Source organism: Spinacia oleracea, chromosome 6 (genome assembly GCF_020520425.1).
Source record: "Spinacia oleracea cultivar Varoflay chromosome 6, BTI_SOV_V1, whole genome shotgun sequence".
Lineage (NCBI taxonomy): Eukaryota > Viridiplantae > Streptophyta > Magnoliopsida > Caryophyllales > Amaranthaceae > Spinacia > Spinacia oleracea.
The window spans coordinates 115,003,785-115,021,924 of NC_079492.1; the positions used below are offsets into that span (position 1 = coordinate 115,003,785).

The 18,140-nt window shown below is 37.1% G+C and overlaps 1 protein-coding gene across 1 annotated transcript; it reads right to left on the reverse strand.

Moving 5' to 3' along the window:
• Positions 1 to 13,432: 13,432 nt before the first annotated feature.
• On the reverse strand, positions 13,433 to 16,165 carry LOC130463515 (uncharacterized). Its single transcript, XM_056832662.1, has 3 exons — positions 15,617 to 16,165; positions 15,225 to 15,296; positions 13,433 to 14,134 (listed from the first exon to the last, which is right to left on the reverse strand). The coding sequence occupies exons 1-3, from the start codon at positions 15,716 to 15,718 to the stop codon at positions 13,433 to 13,435; spliced, it is 876 nt and encodes a 291-aa protein (XP_056688640.1). The 5' UTR covers positions 15,719 to 16,165.
• Between the last annotated feature and the right edge of the window lie 1,975 nt (positions 16,166 to 18,140).

The window sequence follows — 18,140 nt, forward strand, 5'->3', positions numbered from 1 at the left end:
AGATAGAGTTGAATTAATTCAATAAAAATTTTATTACTCCGTAATCCGTATATAACTTTCAAATACTACCATTACTACGTATAAGTTTTGAAAAACGAGAATATTGAATGAATGGTTGTTTCGCTAAATCAACCAAAATTAAAGTCAATTAAATTAAAGTTTCAAAACTCTCTATATTCACATTCAGCTACCCTAATCTTCCTATATATACTCAATAATGTTGAAATCAAATATTTACATGTAACTTAGAGGGTTTGCAGAAAAAAAAAATTGCAGAGTTCAAGTGAAGAAACAGATTATAGTGAGTCTGATATAGAAGAGTGTTCTGAAAAACCTTACAAAGAGTTGGTAGATGGTAAGTGCAAATTAAGGTTTTCAGACGCAGGTTTTAGGTGTCCATATTGTCCGGGAAAGAAAATAAAACACTACAATTTCAGGAATCTCTTGCAACATGCCCATGGTGTTGCAAGAGGTTCTTCAAAACGACGTGTAAAACAGAAGGCGCAACATCTTGCTCTGGAAAAATATTTGAAGGAAAATGAAAACCAGTTGAACCGTTGATTTTTTTTATTTCTATTATTACTTTTTAGGCATTAAAAAAACTATATAAGATTAAAGCCTTGAATTTGTTTTGTTTTAAGGCTTCTAGATATTTGTGATTAATTTAGCATATCGGCACTCGGCATATGATCATGTACTCGAACAACTGTTTTTTTAATTGATCAATTTGCTTTCAGTTTTTATAGTTTTTTACGTAATTTAATTATAATGCCTTGAATTCTTTAAATTTTCTGATTTTTATTTTTGATTTTTTATTATTTTTTACTAGCATGTGGAGTTTGGGCTAGAGGGGGTGTTTCTGTTAGCAATGGGGTTAAAAGTAATAATAACTTCCCCATTTTAAGGTCTGCATACCATGCATCACACACATAATAATAAACTTCATTAATTAAAAGTATGAAAAAAGGTTTAAAACTGATATCTAAACAAAAAAAAAACGATAAAGTTGAATGCAATTAAGGCATCGATGAATTAGATCCAAAAGTCCATGGGATTAGACAGAGAAACACGGTCAAGAAGGAGAGTTTTTCATATCATCCTTAATCAATCTCAACCGTGGTTTCTCTGTCTAAACTCATGATTTTAGATCGATTTTAGAGCCTATATTTCTTTCATTCTTTTTCATTATTATTCTTTATCATTATAATATGAGATATGATGATACAGAGATTAGAGAGGGGTTTTTATAGTCTTATTATCTATTAGGGTTTTGTGTTATGGTGGCGGCCTTTCTAACCCTATTTCTTCTCATATTTTGGGCCTAGCCCCCATCCCCATCCCTATCCCCATCCCCATCCCCACGTGGATATCCATCCTCACCTCAGCCCCACCTAATCCCCGCCCCATCAACCACCTAATCCCCATCCTAGACCCACCAAATCTGAAAGGGAAGTTGATGATGTTGATTCAAAATTTAACTTGCATTTCCCTCCTGGTGAGGCTGGCGTGGATGAGGGGGAATTTAGAAGGCCTAACCGGAAGTCATTCTATAGCATTTGCAACAAAGCTGGTTTATGGGAGGTTGCTAGTAAATTTGGCCACAGTTCTGAGCAATTTGGTGCTCAGATCTCTTTGGATGTAAGGAAGAATTTTATTTATTCACTTAACTTTTAGTGTTCTTTCTTCCAATTTGACCTTTTTTCTTGAACTTTCTGTAGAGGGTGGATGAACCAGAAGATCCAAAGGAGACGCCAGAGGAAGTTGCCTCTAATTTTACCTGTGCAATGTTTAATTTACCTCAAGATGTGCTTAAAGGTGCTAGGAGGTATGAGTTTTTGAACTTCCCCAAAAGAAATTGCCTAAAGGAGGTCATAGATGGGGCTCCTGCTCAAATACTAGAGAGTGGAATTGCAGGAAAAATCAAAATCCTTGTAATCAACCCCCAAGAGGAGCGAATGATGAATTTAATTGACGATCATACACGTAAACCTAATTGTTGAAGAAAACAAAACTTACAGATATAAAGTTGATTTACAACACTTATCATTCTATTACAACTATTATTTAAACTTTTTGATAAGGTTATTACATTAGCATATCCATTAGAAATGTTTTCCCTTACTCGGGATGTCTTTCTTAATCCGTTCTAATACGAAGTATTAACCCGTGTTAATACCTCTCCAGTTGTTTTTCATTTTAACGGATGTTTTAATTTAACACAGAATTAACGTGTGTTAATACTACTCTGGAGGTATACCATTATTAAGAATGTTTTCTCTATTTTAAATGTTTTCCTTTACTAAGGATGTCTTTCTTAATCCGTTCTATTACGAAGTATTAACCCGTGTTAATACATCTCCAGTTGTTTTTCATTTTAATGGATGTTTTAATTTAACACAGAATTAACGTGTGTTAATACTACTCTGGAGGTATACCATTATTACGAACTATTTTTTGAAGTTGTTTGTAAGTCCTCTTTCCGAGTTGGATTAAATGATTAATATGGGATTGGGGCCCATATTTTGAAGGTTGCCCCGGGCATTACTAAGGAACGACCCTGCATATTTATTGGTTTAAATGTATTTATTTTAGTTTTGGGCCCATATATATTTTTGTTTTATTTTTGTTTGGGTCCATTAGACCTGTTCCCTCTCATCAACTATCGACAATCCATTTTTCCCCAAATTCAAAACCCTAACCCAAATCCAAAACCCCCAATTCAACATTCATGCGATTTGCAATCTTGCTGGGGTGGGGGGCTGTCATGCCGGCTTCGCGCTGGCACCGGCATGGGGGAGGGGGTGGGTTCCAGCGGCCGGAGGCCGGCTGGCAAAAATTACTGGTTCGAAGAACTAGGTTGATAGACACTGGAAATGAAAACTTTTTAATATCACCGGAGTTGTGAACGAAGGAGGAAGGAGTCTTTGCAGCAAGACTTCAGTCAAGGAAAAAACCGACGTGTAAGAAGAAAGCTTCTCAAGGTAGGTCCAAAGAGCAAGCCGATGAAAGCTCTCGAAGGGTGTCTGCTCGTGTAGAGGACTAGAGGGGCAGGGTTGGTGCTGACTGGGTTCTTGGTGGGTGGTTTTTTTTTCATTTTTTTTTGACGGGGCTGGTGGGGTGGTGATGTCGGTCGTGGCTAGAGGTTTCGACCTTAGCTAGTGGTGGTTTCGGCCGTGGCTGGTGGGGTAGTGGTTTCGGCCGTGGCTGGTGGAGTGGTGCTGTTAGCCTCCCCATTTTCTATCTCCTCTCCCACCAAGCCCCACCTTCTCTCTCCTAATTAGTTTAATGATACATTACTAAACCCAAATTAGAGTTACTGTAGAAATCTGATTTCGGGAAGCGTGAAGAGGAGTTTGTTGCATGAATTTGAAAAAGGAGGAAGTACCATTTTCCGTCTTCTTCAAACCAGGTACCATTTAATTTGATTAATTATTGATGATATTTTTAATTTATTTGATTAATTATTGATGATATTTTTAATATAGTATTATGATTGTAAATGATGATAGTATGATAGTGTTAGAATTAAATGCAAATGTTTTATTGATTAAAATAGGCCCAACCCAATGAAAGGGACTAGGTCCATATAGATGGGAAATATAAGTGATAATTGGGCCATATTATTTTATTGTTGGGTCCAATACACAAATTAGCAGTTAGCACTCAACATTTTAGCAGTTAACACTCAACATTTTAGCAGTTAACACTCAAAAAAAAAAATTCAAAACACTGCCGATTTAATTTACTCAACGGTTAATTTTCGAAACTATTTTCAAAATAATTTTCTTCGGCACCACCGCATCTCACTCTCTTCGGCACCACCGCGTCACCTACCAGCAGCTCATCCTTGGTGAGTAAATTTTTTCTTTTAAATTTATGATTTTGAATTAAAATTTTGGAGGAAAGATTTTATTATGGTAAATTTTATCGAATTTTGCATATATGCTCGAAATTGTCGAAGCTAGGGCTCGAATTGGGGCTTTTGATTTTTTCTCAAATTCTTGCTTGGTTGTGCTTAGTTTTTCTTGATAATGATGTATTCTTATGTTTGAACTTCAATTCGAGTTTGAATTGCCCGAAATTGGCCTTTTTTGTCCAAACACATGCACGAATTTATGTTATTGTTTCGAAGCTCTTTTGTTTTTCTATCAACAGATTTATACCATATAATTTTGCGCCAATCTGTATTGATGCTTTATTACATTTTTTTTTTCATTTTTGAGATGTTTCAAAGACCTTACATATTGGAATCATATATCTTTTACTATTCGATTTTTTTTCTTTCTCTCATCTTTCCTTTTATCTGTATCCTTTTTCTTTTTTGTCTTTTAATTTTCTTTGACAATAAATCAAAAAATCTAATGAATTGTTTATGCCAAAAAAACGCAGTTCATACAATGATAGGACTATAATAACATATCTTGACTGCTTCCTTTGATCCAGATAATGTGATGCGATGAGTTGGTTATTAGTTCATAGTTATGAGTTTCGATTTTGTATGATGTATTCTTTTGTTTATTTCTAATTAGCTCATGGGGTAATAGTCTTTGTTGTTTTGATTCAGTGCAGTCTTGCTTATTGTCGTATGTTGGATTTTTTGTGTTCTAAATTGCTGTTAATATGCCTGCTGCTTAACATTACCTGCTGCTCAGAGTTCGTGCTCATGGCTGATTGTGTTCTAAATTGTTGTTAGCATTGCCTGGTGCTTGGCATATTAAAATTCATTTTGTCTTCATTCCTAGCTTCGACAATTTCGAATTGAGAAATGAATTGGGGCTCGAATTGACAAATTTATGGCTTCATGTTTTTTGTTAGGTATAATTCGTCATCAACATGACTGAAGTTCGTCAGAGAGTAAAATGTGCCACTAGCCTTGGTAAAATTGTTAAACTATTTCAGGATTTGAGGGAAGAAAACAAAACTGATTTATTAAGTTCATCCGTTTTTAAAAACTTGATAAGTCTAAAAAATGATCGAGAGGCTAGTGGGCCTCTAGTACACGAGCTTTGTAATGTATTTGATGGGACACAGTTTACCTTCAACCCATCTACGACAATGCAAATATGCAGCCATGGGGTTGCATCGGTCCTTGGTATTGCAGATACCTGGATCGTGATCGATCTTTCTAAGTTGAAACACTGTTCTTCTTTTATGGAATACCTCTCCCCTTTAACAAGCGATGGAAAAACCCTGTCTGCCTCTAATCTTAGGGATGGTATCGTTAAAATGGAGATTAGAACAAAGAACGATGAGGTTATCTTTCAAAAACGTTTTACCTTGTATATAATTGACCAATTTCTTTGCCCTGGGACCTTGTACCAATGGGTTAATTCAAAATTGTTTGAATTAGCTGATGATTTAGAAAAGGTTAATTCTTTGAATTGGCCTGAAATAGTACTTGGGCATCTAAAAAAAGGTTTGATTGAGTCCAAAGCTGCTTTGGCTGAGCCGGGAAAACAGCGTGTCTTCAATGGCTGTTCACCCGTTTTAGACGTTATCGTTTTTGACAGAATTCTGTCCATTCAGCCTGCGATACATAGTGAATACGGTCTTCCACTCGAGAAGTACCGTAGTAAAAGGCTTGATGTTTATAATCTCAAAGTCATAACTGCTGATCAAGTAAGTTTGAATTTGAATATTTATCATATTTTAAATATTTTTCCTTTTAGTAAAGTTGATATTTTTGTTATTCTTTTTTCAGATATCTCCCTGCCATGTGTGCCAACCTGTGCCACTGGATGAAATAGCTCCCCCTCTTCTATTGATGCCACCTCCGGTGGAGAATGAAGTTCCTGTGGAAAATGAAGTTCCGGTGGAGAATGAAGTTCCGGTGGAGAATGAGGTAACTTCAAGAGTGCATGCTATTCCTTGTTTGTGTTGTGTACTTATCATGTATATTTGACTCCTCTGGTCATCTTTTCAGACTCCGGTTTCAATGCCTGTCTCGGAGGAGGAGGTTTCAATGTCCACATGTCAACCTCAACCTCCACCTCCTCCAGTTTCAATGTCGGACCCTTTGGTCTCCTGTTTTGAGGGCATGACCCTCAATCAGCCGGAACAGCAGCCGAAAGTGCAGCAGCCGCGGAGGACAGGCAGAAATAGAGTACCAAGTCAGAAGGCAGCGTCAACAGCGGCGGCGGGCCGAGGCAGGGGCCGGAGCAGGGGCAGAGGAGCCTAACAGAGCTTGCTGAGGATGCTGCTGCTATTGGAAGAGGTTGTGGTAGACTCTCAAACCTATGTTGCTGCTGCTATTGGAAACTATGTTGCTACTGCTCACTTTGATCCTTAATTGTTTAGAACTTCTATTTAATTTGTTGTTCAGATTGAACTTTATCGTGTTTGTTGAGATTTATGTTGTAAACAATATTATGTTTGTTAGACTTGTAGAATTGTTATTTTAGTATTGTAACTGTTGTTAGACTTGTGTTTGTTATGTGTTTTCTCTGTTGAGAAGAAAGTCAGATGCCTAAAGTCAGCTGGAGAAGGCTTATTTGCAACAATAAAGCCTCACCTAAGAGTATATTTATACTCTGGCTCTCCTTATGGAATAGGCTTGTTACTAAGGACAGGCTTATAAGATGGGGAATCAACTGTGATCCCATTTGTATCTTATGTTTAGAGCATCAGGAATCGGTGCAGCACCTATTTTTTGAATGTCCTTATGCTAAGGAAATTTGGAGCCGGATTCTTGTTCTGCTCAAGCTTAATAAATTAGTGCTATGTTTTTATCAAGGTTAATAAATTGTGTACAAGGTAGCCTGTAGGTGTGAAACTGAAGACATGAAGCTTCTTCTTATCTAATTTTGGTATTCAGGTTTACTTTGCATGCTGTTTTGTCCTCTGGCAGTAGTCTGCTATCTGCTGCAGGCTGCCTTAGGTTGGGTTTGTTGGTGTTCTGTGGCTGGTTCTGTTCCTGTGCAGGTACTGCTGTCTCGAGCTGTTACCAGGTGTTTGCTTTGATGATGGTCCGGATTGAGTCGCTGCTGGGCTTTTCTGCTGTTGCAGCTCTTTTCTGATGGCCAGAAGCTGCTGTTTGTGTCCTCTGGCAGTGATCTGCTAGTCTGCTGCAGACTGCCTCAGGCTGGGTTGATTTGAAGCTGGTTAGATTGTTGGTTGCTGCTGCTTTGTGCCTGCTTCCTGCTAACTGAGTTGTTGCTAGCTGCTTTCTTGTTGGTTTTTGTTTCTTTGGGCTGCTGCCCTATTTGCTGTTCTGTTGCAGCTAGCTTTGTTGTTTTTTTTTTAGTTTGTGGTTGTATTTTGGTTTTCTTGGCTTAGTTGGTTGTGCTTATGGTGTGGTGGGTTTGGTGTTCCGGAAACCCTTCCTAGAAGGTGGGCTGGGCTGGGCCCTTATCCTGCTTCATTATGAGCCGGTTTAGAGGTTTAATTCATAACTAGTAAGCTGGCGAGATGCTAACAGATGGGAGGTAAGAAGGAAAACAAGACTTACTAGTTACTGTATGTTTATCACTTGTATGTATCTTGTGGTTTGTCAAGTGAATTTGTTTTTCGGGGTTTTTTGCTCAATTTTTTCTTGTTTTTTTGTCCACAATAATGCTTGTGAATGTTGAACTTGTGTAAGGGTTTGATTGATTTATTAAGGTTTTGATTGATTGATTGAATGGCAAAAAGTGAAATGAAATTCTTGTTCCCAAACGCAACCTTATTGATTGTCCACCTTTATCATCGTTTTGAGAAATGATGAATAAAAATTGCAGCATTAAAAGCTATCAAGTGAGTAATGATCAAATTCAAGCATAAAATTCATAAAATTCAACCATAATCAAATAGTACTAGTTAAATATTACATCATGAAAAATTACTAGTCAGAGATTACATGAAACTGCTCAAATGAATTTACTGCCCAACGCCCAACCTACTGCAAACATAATTTGTAATTAAGGGTAATCATAAAATTTAATAAGCTGGAAGCCTAAAAAATATGGTCAACATATTATTACACAAACTGAGAATGAAATTCATGCATAATTCTGGAAAAACAAACATGGATCATGAACAATTTGTAAATTTAATTCATACCAAAACCCTAGCATAGTTGACTACAATACAAACAATCACTTTCTAATAAAAATATTAGAGTGCAAGAATGTACGTTGTTCAGGCTTCAGTACTCTTTTTTTTTTTACAACAAAAGTTCAATACTCTACTTGCAACTTCTTGCAAAGTTAAGTACCCTCTATTAGTGAGTATTAATTTGTAGATACTTAGATAAAACAAAGAAACATTAAACTTTAATTACACATGCTTCAAAAGTTTAAATTAATCATAAGGAAAAGCGAAAGGATAGGTACAATTGTAGAAAATTAATTACGGAGAAAGTAATTTTTTGTTGGAAATTAATTACGGAGAAAGTAATTTTTTGTGGGTCAAGTAGAGAAAGGCCGCCACCATAACACAAAACCCTAATAGATAATAAGACTATAAAAACCTTTCTCTAATCTCTGTATCATCATATCTCATATTATAATGATAAAGAATAATAATGAAAAAGAATGAAAGAAATATAGGCTCTAAAATCGATCTAAAATCATGAGTTTAGACAGAGAAACCACGGTTGAGATTGATTAAGGATGATATGAAAAACTCTCCTTCTTGACCGTGTTTCTCTGTCTCTTGGCGTGGGGTATTGTCTCTTGGCGTGGGGTATTGTCTCTTGGCATGGCTACTTTCTCTTGGCGTAGTGCCTTTCCCGTTGTCGTATTGTCTTTTGGCGCTGGGTATTGTCTTTTGGCGTGGGTATTGTCTTTTTGCGTGGGGTGTTGTCTAATGGCGTGGGGTATTGTCTTTTGGCGTGGGGTATTGTCTTTTGGCGTGGGGTACTTTCTCTTGGCGTGGGTACTTTCCCTTGGCGGCGTAGTGCCTTTCCCGTTGTCGTATTGTCTTTTGGCGTGGGGTATTGTCTTTTGGCGTGGGTATTGTCTTTTTGCGTATAGAATTTCAAGCGCCTGTCAGAAAGATTAAAGATTTGGGTCAATCTCGGGTTTGGGTCGGGTTCGGTTCAGGTCAATAATTAGCGGGTTATGTTCAGGTCGAGTCATCTCAAATCGAGTCATGTTCGGGTTCAGGTCTCGAATCATAAAGTTAACTCGGGTCTCGAGTTGGTTTCAGGTCGGGTCATAAATAAGTCCATGTTTAACCTTTCAAATCGAGCACGAGTCATAAGTGATAAAAAATTGATTCCATATACTACCTCCGTTTATTAATATTTGCAATTTGACATAGAGTGTAAGAAATATATTTACTATAATGATGCGTTTGAACCAGAGAAATTGGTGACCATCCCCATCCCCATCCCCATCCCCACGTGGATATCCATCCTCACCTCAGCCCCACCTAATCCCCGCCCCATCACCCACCTAATCCCCATCCTAGACCCACCATTAATATATAGTACACTTTTTTATATTTAATGTTTATTTTAATGTATAGATGGGTGGGTAAAATGCGGGTATGGGGTGGGTCAAGTAGAGAAAGTGAGGTTTCAAAAATTTATAGTGTTTTTTTAATATCCTTTCAAATTAATTTTATTTTAGTGAAATGGAGCCGGCAGAAGTACAAGCCCAAAATTGAACAATAATAGAAACCCATGATGATGTTCATGGTAGGTGGTGGGCTAGGCTAGGCCCAAAATATGAGAAGAAATAGGGTATGGGTAGGGTTTCAGTATAAGGCGGATTTAGTTAGGGCTCACTACAATCTCTATACTCTTCGATTTCAGTATAAGCCGGATAATTAAATATTGATAATACATGCGAAAGTATAAGCCGGATATTTTTCTAAATTTTTTATGTTGGACCCATCTTGGACCCTAAACCCTACCCATACCCTATCAGACCCTAACTAATTTTATTGATGCTCCTAACTAGCTACAAAAGTATAGGATTAATTTCCATTCAAATATATATAGTACTACCAAGATTGAGAGTGAAATAAAAAAGTTGTTCTATAGAAAACCTGCATACAATGCTACGGATTTGCTCTAAAGATAACTTGTGATAAGTCACCTCCATTTCACCTGATGAGAAGACTGAGAATTTTCTACTGGGTTCTCCAGGGACACCTGATGAGAAGAAGTTATTTCTTGCAGATCTTGGATTAGGTTTTCTATTAGCTTTCAATCATGTGGATTAATGTTCAGCATTTCTTTTCATTTTGGTTGTATCTGACATTTGTGAGTTCTATCCAATGTAGCAACAAAATGGCTAAATTTTGTTTAATGCATGGTGAAGGATGATCCTGTAGATCAAAAAATATTCGAATATTTGAATGAAATAAGGAAAGCACAAGGTGGTTTCTGGCATGGAGTCGCTATTAGGTTTGACAGCAGGGCTATTTGGGAGGAGGTCACCGGATCAGTGAATGCAGCTTGTGCCCAAAATTTTCAGAGTCATGAAGTCTTTATCAAGGTCAGGGAGATGGGAGCAATTGTTAGAGCTAGGGTAAGTGTTATTGCTGCTAGTTCTTAATGTGATGCATTTTACTTCAAGATTATTGAGTTTAAAATATTTTGCTGTTTGAATTTTAACATAGGATTATTCATAAAACTTTTGAGTTAAGCAGAATTTTTAATTTCAAACTTTCATAATTTATGTTATAAAACATGGGTTTTGAGTTAAGCAGAAATAGAATAGGATTTTAGGCTTGAGGTTAGAATTCTTTCAAGCTTGTTATAATGTTCGGATTGTGTGAACATTATAACAAGCTTATAATGTTAGTAATAATGCATTATGGAAACTGGCTTCAGAAGGGTGATTATGCAATTGATGCTGGCTTCAGAATGGTGATTATGGAAACTGATAATCTACTCTTTCACCATTTGAAAGTGAAAAAGCATCACTCTTCTAGTTTTGGTTTAATTATTGTAAAAGACATTCTGTTTTTGGCCAATTCTTGTGCTTATTTTGATGTTTCTCATGTGGGAAGAGAGGGGAATGGGGTTGCTCATAGGATTTCTCATATTAGTGTCATGTATGGGGAAAGGAGGGTATGGTTAGGAGAGGTTCCTGAATGTGCCTCAAATACTGTTTTGAAAGACTTTTTGAGCTTGCTTTAATTTTATCCCCATTTTACTCGTAAAAGATAATGCATTTTAAAAGATTATTGAGTTTAATATTTCAAAAACTAATGATTATTGAGTTTAATCTTTCAAAAACAAAAAAATAATGCTTTAATTTTATCCCCATTTTACTCGTAAAAAATGATGATACATAAATTTCAGGCTCTACGGTGTCATATATGTGATGCATTTTACTTCAAGATTATTGAGTTTAAAATTTTTTGCTTTCTTCTCTTGTCTTTGATCTAATAAGTGAACTTTCGAGTCTTTGATCTGGAACTGTCTTCTTTTCTTTGAATTTGTTTTGCAGCCATCTGTTTTAAAATACCCACTCAACGACGCCTTTGGCCCTTGCGAAGGCTGCGATAATTGCCAAGGTGCGGTAATATTGCACAGTTCCCTCGACTATACCCGGCAACTATTTTAAATGAATACCTACAATTGTTGAACCCTTCCCCTATTGCACTATGCTAGCCACCCAAAGGGATAGTCTTCTATCATAGGACCAACTAGAGCTCTAAACCTTACTTCTATCACGAATGCTAAAATAATGACTGTTTTGTTTTTCCAGCCGATTGAATCACTGCAGCAATGTAATGATAAAGGCTTCGACGGAGTAGTTGTTGGCCCTGCTGCTTGCTGCCTTATTATTATTAATTTCCTGCCCTCTCAGACTTCCGATTTAGTATTTGTAATTTTAATTTGGATGAGGATTTTTATTGGATAATGCTTGTACTCTAAAAACTCTGAATGTTGGAATGTTTTATGTTTATGCATGTTTTATGCGGATATTTATAAGTAACACCTTTTAATCTATTCAACAAGTATGATCAATTTCAATAGGTTGTTAGAGATGAAAAGGGTTTGAATCTTGACAGAGACATGGGAATCAGAAGGCCCGTGAGGGCTGTGACAGGGAAAGGTGGCTGGTGTGTAGGCAGGGATGGGGGCTGGTGTCAATGCAAGGAGAAGAGCTGGTATCAAGGCGTGGAGGATGGCAAGTGTGTGCAAGCTGAGAAAGGGCAGGGGCTGGTGTATTAGTGTCTATGGCTTAACAATATATAGTTTATGGCTTAACAATATAAGTTTATATCTATTAAAAGATTTCTTTAACTTAACTTATAGGATACAAATTCTTAATTTAGCTTATTTATGGTTGTCTTTTGGCATGGGGTACTTTCTCTTGGCATGGGTACTTTCTCTTGGCGTAGTGCCTTCCCTGTTGACGTACTGTCTCTTGGCGTGGGGTATTGTCTCTTGGCGTGGGGTATTGTCTCTTGGCGTGACTACTTTCTCTTGGCGTAGTGCCTTTCCCGTTGTCGTATTGTCTTTTGGCGTGGGGTATTGTCTTTTGGCGTGGGTATTGTCTTTTTGTGTGGGGTGTTGTCTAATGGCGTGGGGTATTGTCTTTTGGCGTGGGTACTTTCCCTTGGCGTGGGTACTTTCCCTTGGCGGCGTAGTGCCTTTCCCGTTGTCGTATTGTCTTTTGGCGTGGGGTATTGTCTTTTGGCGTGGGTATTGTCTTTTTGCGTGGGGTATTGTTTAATGGCGTGGGGTATTGTTTAATGGCGTGGGTTATTGTCTTTTGGCGTGGGGTAATATCTCTTGGCGTGGGGTACTGTCTCTTGTCGTGGGCTACTTTCAGTTGGCGTCAGTTGGCGTCAGTTGGCGTTGTGGCTTTCCCGTTGATGACGTTGCTTTGATAATGAATTTGCTTAACAGGTTAAGTTTTTTTACACGAACACGACCCGTTTAACTAAATGGGTTACACGTGTTAGTTTCGTGTTACCCGTTTAATAAACGGGTCGTGTTCGTGTCTAGCCTTCCTGACCCGTTTATTAAACGGGTCGTGTCTGTGTTAGGGGGTCCTCAACCAGTTATAATAGAATGATAGTGTTGTAAATCAACTTTATATCTGTAAATTTTGTTTTTTTTTCAACTCTTGGACGTACCAGGGTTGTGTTCGTGGGTTAGGTGGGTCGCGGGTGGGTCGAGCTGGAACAATAACTCCAAGCATAAAAACTCCACAATGATAACAATTGTTCTGCTTGGGATTCCCCGTTACAATAAAAAGTTTCCAAGACTTTAGGATAACATAATCCAACAAACTTACAATACAAATACATGCACAGCCGATACAAACCAACAATTCCAACACACAAGTCCTAAGAACACCTTCCAACCAGCAGGTAGCAGCATCTTCGATCCCCCCCTAATCAGCAGCCTGCAAAGAAAGAAAAAGGAAATCATTATGGATGAAAACACCTAGAAGAAATAAGGAAGAAACAATCTTAAGCAAATTGTAAGGGATATGGAAGAACTTAAGTGAAACAATGAATTTAGATGGCTGACCCAATTTCACATCATTAGATAGCCGAATTTTCCAAAATCATCATCAATTTGTTGTTGTATAGAAAGAGCATCATCTGCATTTTCTGCCGCAAGGAGAAAAACGTTGACATTCACATGCAAGTTCTTTTTTATCATCATACTATAGAGTGTTGACACATTCCCCGCGAGGTCGCGGGTAAGAACTCCACTTCTTTTCAAATCATGTACTGCACGAGCAACTTTCTTACTGATGTCCTCAGAATCGATTGATTCATGGCTTCTCTTTCGCGACCCACTACTTACAGAAGCCTGTGTTGCATCCGAGGGAGGTGGAAAATGGGGTTCAATGCACTCACATATGTTCTTCGAATTTGAAGAGCAATCGCACCACGAAATGCTCCTTAATACATCAAGCAATATTGAAAGGTTACGAATTTCATTCATAGGTCCACTACCTGGTAGTCTGTGGTGCTTTACTTCATTGTTGTATTGTTTGAGAACGTCAAACCATAAATTTCTGCTTTGCCAAGTTTTCTTACCCTCTTTAACCAGAGGGTAAGCAACATCTATAACAATCTTTTTCAATAGATCCTTCTCTTCCTTTGTTTGACGAGTCAATAGTCTGACCTGTGGGGATGGAACCAATGCCATTGCTTCTAGTTCTTCTGCAGTAGGACGCTCAGGTTGCATACCTGTAGTACTGAATTTACTAGAGCGTGGTTGTTCAACCTGCAGCCAGCCATGAATAAAGCTCTATAAATTTAGATTAAAAAGCATGGAAACAAAATGCAAACAACCAAATTGCATCTTCCTCGCTTAGAAAACCAAAAAAGCATGGAAACTGTATAATTTCCCACAACTTGGAAAATATAGCAAACAACCAACATGCAAATCAAATACAGCAAACTTAGAACATCATACAAAAAATCAGCAATTTGGTTTTCTTTCCTCTTTCCAGAAGAATTATCCAGTTCTTAATGAAAGCCAACAATAAGTATGGAAATGTGAAGAGTAACATCCTCATGATGCAGCCTCTGCCACACATTACTCAAGCATACAGACTTCTTTGTCAAGAAGAAAATCAGTGAGGTTTGAGTACTGTCAAGACAACAGAACAAGTTGCTTTTGCATTGAAAGGTTCTAATGAACAAGCAGCAAACAAGAATTTCAGAGGACGAAATTACTCAAGCTCATACTCCAGAGGTTCAGGCAATAATCAGAACAATGGCAGTGGCAGAGGTGGTTAATTAATAATATCCCTTCCTAGTATAAGTCATTAATCTCATCAGTACTTATTGACAAGATTTCTTGGCTTCATTACTATAATGATCCCCCTTTTGGCTTGTATTCTGTCCTCAACAAGCTCCTAGTATATAACTCATTTTAATTTCCTTAATTCACTATTTAGAACATCATACAAAAATCTACACTTATAAAAGTTATGGATCCATTTATGGATTTATTTCCTCTTTCCAGAAGAATTATCCAGTTCTTAATGAAAGCCAACAATAAGTATGGAAATGTGAAGAGTAACATCCTCATGATGCAACCTCTGCCACACATTACTCAAAATTACAGACTATTCTGTCCTCAACAAGCTCCTAGTGTATAACTCATTTTAATTTCCTTAATTCACTAAATCAATAAAAAAATTCCAGCAGCAAATAAAACAATTAATTCACTAATAAAACAATTTCACACAAATTAATTGAATGTAGCAGCAAATAACACCTAAAAATTAGATCAGTTTGCCTTTCCAAAACCAAAAAAACAAAACAAAACAAAAAATCAATTTGGAAACCGATTGAGCCAAAAATACCTCCGGAGAGCACTCGGTCTCTGTTTCCCTTCTCAATAAAATAGTAGCCGACTTCAAGAGTTGTAGTGCTACCTGTAGCCAGCCATGAATACAACTTTATAAATTAGAAACAAAAATTTAGAAATCAAACATGACAAAAATTTAAACAAAAAATTTACAAATCAAACATGACTACTGAAATTAAAATTGTTCATAATAGCCAATTAGAAAACATCCTAAGAAGCAAGTATTAAACAACCTTTTTTTTTTTTTTTTTGAGGGAAGTATTAAACAACTTAGACAATTACTTTCAAAACAAAAAAAAAATTGATAATCAGAAGAGAAATTCGCAAACCAATTTAGCCAAAGAAGCAATAATCAAGCTCAATATTGCAAACCAACAAACAAAATACCTCAACATTTTTGTTTTCTCCATTTCTTTTTTGGTTCTTACCGGTTTCTGCTTTGCATCCCATAAAATTAATAGCTGTTTGATCCAGACACGGTAGCTCCATATATTAATCGAAAAGGCTGAACAAAATTACTACTTGATTGATTGATTTGAAAAGTTTAGGTGTGAATTAGCATTAAAAGCTCTGCTGCTGCTCTAGTTTGAGTGTAGAGATTTTTCTTTTTATTTTTTATTATTTTTTTGGACGGGAGTTTGAGTGTAGAGAGGTTGGAGTGGAGGTTGCCCACACTTTTCCCTTTTTTTCTCACCACGGGTAGGGTTTTGGGATCAATTCCGGTAAGGGTCTTGGGGTTAATTTTCGATGGGGTGCTAGGGGGTGGTCGGAAAAGGGAGGGGAAGAGGGAGGGTGGTCGAAAGGGGGCTTTTAAGGTCGTAAAGGGGAGGAGAGGGGGGAGTCTCGCCAGTGGTTTGCGCCATCCAGACCAAAACCATGACCTAGAAATTTGGTTGGGTTTTCGGTCTTTCGTGATGTATAATCCACGTTTTTCGACAATCACCCTTTATGAGATCTTCAGGTTGACTCCGACCAGGCTACGTCTTTCAACCAATACCCGCGCTCACCCGAAAGGGCTCACCAAGTACCACCGTCCGACATTTGCCCCTTCCGAGTCACCATCTTTCAACGAGTACCCGCGCTAAACCAAATGGGCTCACCGAGTCCCACCGTCCGACGGTGGCACGGTGCTAGTTGATCAGTTTAAGAAGATGTACTTTGCAATAGACAGGAAAGGGAAGCTCTATAGGTTGGACACTAATACAATGACTTTAGCAAGTGTCTTAGTGTCCGAACTGGTTTGCCGAGGTAATGGAGTTTGTGACAGGAGGAAGAGGCTGGTGGTGGACCCCACCTCAGGGGAGCTGCACTTAGTGTTACGGGAGCAGTTGTGTGTGAAGTTATGGTATGGTAAAATTACTATTACAATACTCAAAAAGTTATAGCTCTAGCATTTGAAAGATTCCAATCCGGATATCCGGATAATCAACTATAAGTTATATGATCAATATAATTGTATCAGATAACTTATGTTAAAAAAAGGAACAAATTTATACATATAGTACTCCACAATATTTATAAAATAATTTTTTGGCTTGCACAACTCATAATGGTTATATCTATGTTATGTCGGGAGTTTTAGATGGCATGAATGGGAACTCCTTTTTGAGCTTGAGAGATGATACATTACAAATGTACAAGAGTTACTTGATTATCCGGATATCTGGATAATCAACTATAACTTATAGCTGATTATCCGAATAACTATTATCCGGATGATCAACTATAACTTATAGTTGATTATCCGGATATTCGGATAATCAACTATAAGTTATATAATCAATATAAATTTAGGAAAACGAGTGCTGATTTGGTTTTTTTCTCTCTATTTATTTTTCCCATTTTTTATATTTTAAATGTTTAAACTTTAAGATTTAAAACCCGAACCCGAACATGACTCGACCTGAACATAACCCATAGTTTATCGGAGGGTAACTCTACAAATCAGTCATCTACAACATAATTATACCCTAATTATACCATAATTATACCCTATTCATAATTACTACTTTCTCCTCATTTTTATACCGTGTTTATATTTTATGTTGATTGAAGTTTGAAACTTTATTACTCTAGAAAGTTCTTCCAAATTTTATGTTATTTTATTTGACCATCTTCTTGGTATATAATTATATTATCAATATAATTATATCCGGATAATCAATTATAAGTTATTATTGATTATCCGGAAATCCGGATAATCGACTATAACTTATAGTTGATTATCCGAATAACCGGATAATCAACTATAAGTTATTAGTGATTATCCGGATATCCGGATAATAGACTATAAGTTATTAGTGATTATCCGGATATCTGGTTATTAGTAAAATGGTTGATTTAATCTTTCAAAAAAAAAAATTGGTTAATTTAAAGAAACAGTCAAACAACCCTTCATTCAATATTTTCGTTTTTCAAAACTTATACTTAGAGCATTAATTGCATCAATTTTGGTTGATTTAAAGAAACAGTCAAACAACCCTTCATTCAATATTTTCGTATTTCAAAACAATTTTTATTGAATTAATTCAACTCTATCTTTAATGCTCCTTTACTCCCTCGATATTGTGGCACACTAATCCTTATCTGCTTGATAAAAAATGGGTCATATTGCTTGACATGTCGATGTGGCCCGATCTAAAATAGGATGTGGATGTGGCCTGGTCTAAAATAGGTCATATTGGGCTTTGTTCAAGAATACTAAGCCAACGTCTAAGACACTACGCAAGTTAAAAATACACTATAGTCCAAACACCAAATTCGTAATCCCTAAGTTATCATCTATGCCTACTGAGTCAACAACGCCATCTTCTAAGAAAATACGCCATACACCGAACGCCAAATTCATAGTCCCTAAGCTATCATCTACTCCAGCCATGTATCAAACGCCAACTGGATAAAACCTATGCCT

Coding starts and splice junctions, on each gene's coding strand:
- LOC130463515 (XM_056832662.1), bottom strand. CDS start 15,718: ATGGAGCTACCGTGTCTGGATCAAACAGCTATTAATTTTATGGGATGC. Junction 15,297..15,616: donor GAGAAAACAAAAATGTTGAG/GTATTTTGTTTG, acceptor GGCTGGCTACAG/GTAGCACTACAACTCTTGAA. Junction 14,135..15,224: donor AGACCGAGTGCTCTCCGGAG/GTATTTTTGGCT, acceptor GGCTGGCTGCAG/GTTGAACAACCACGCTCTAG.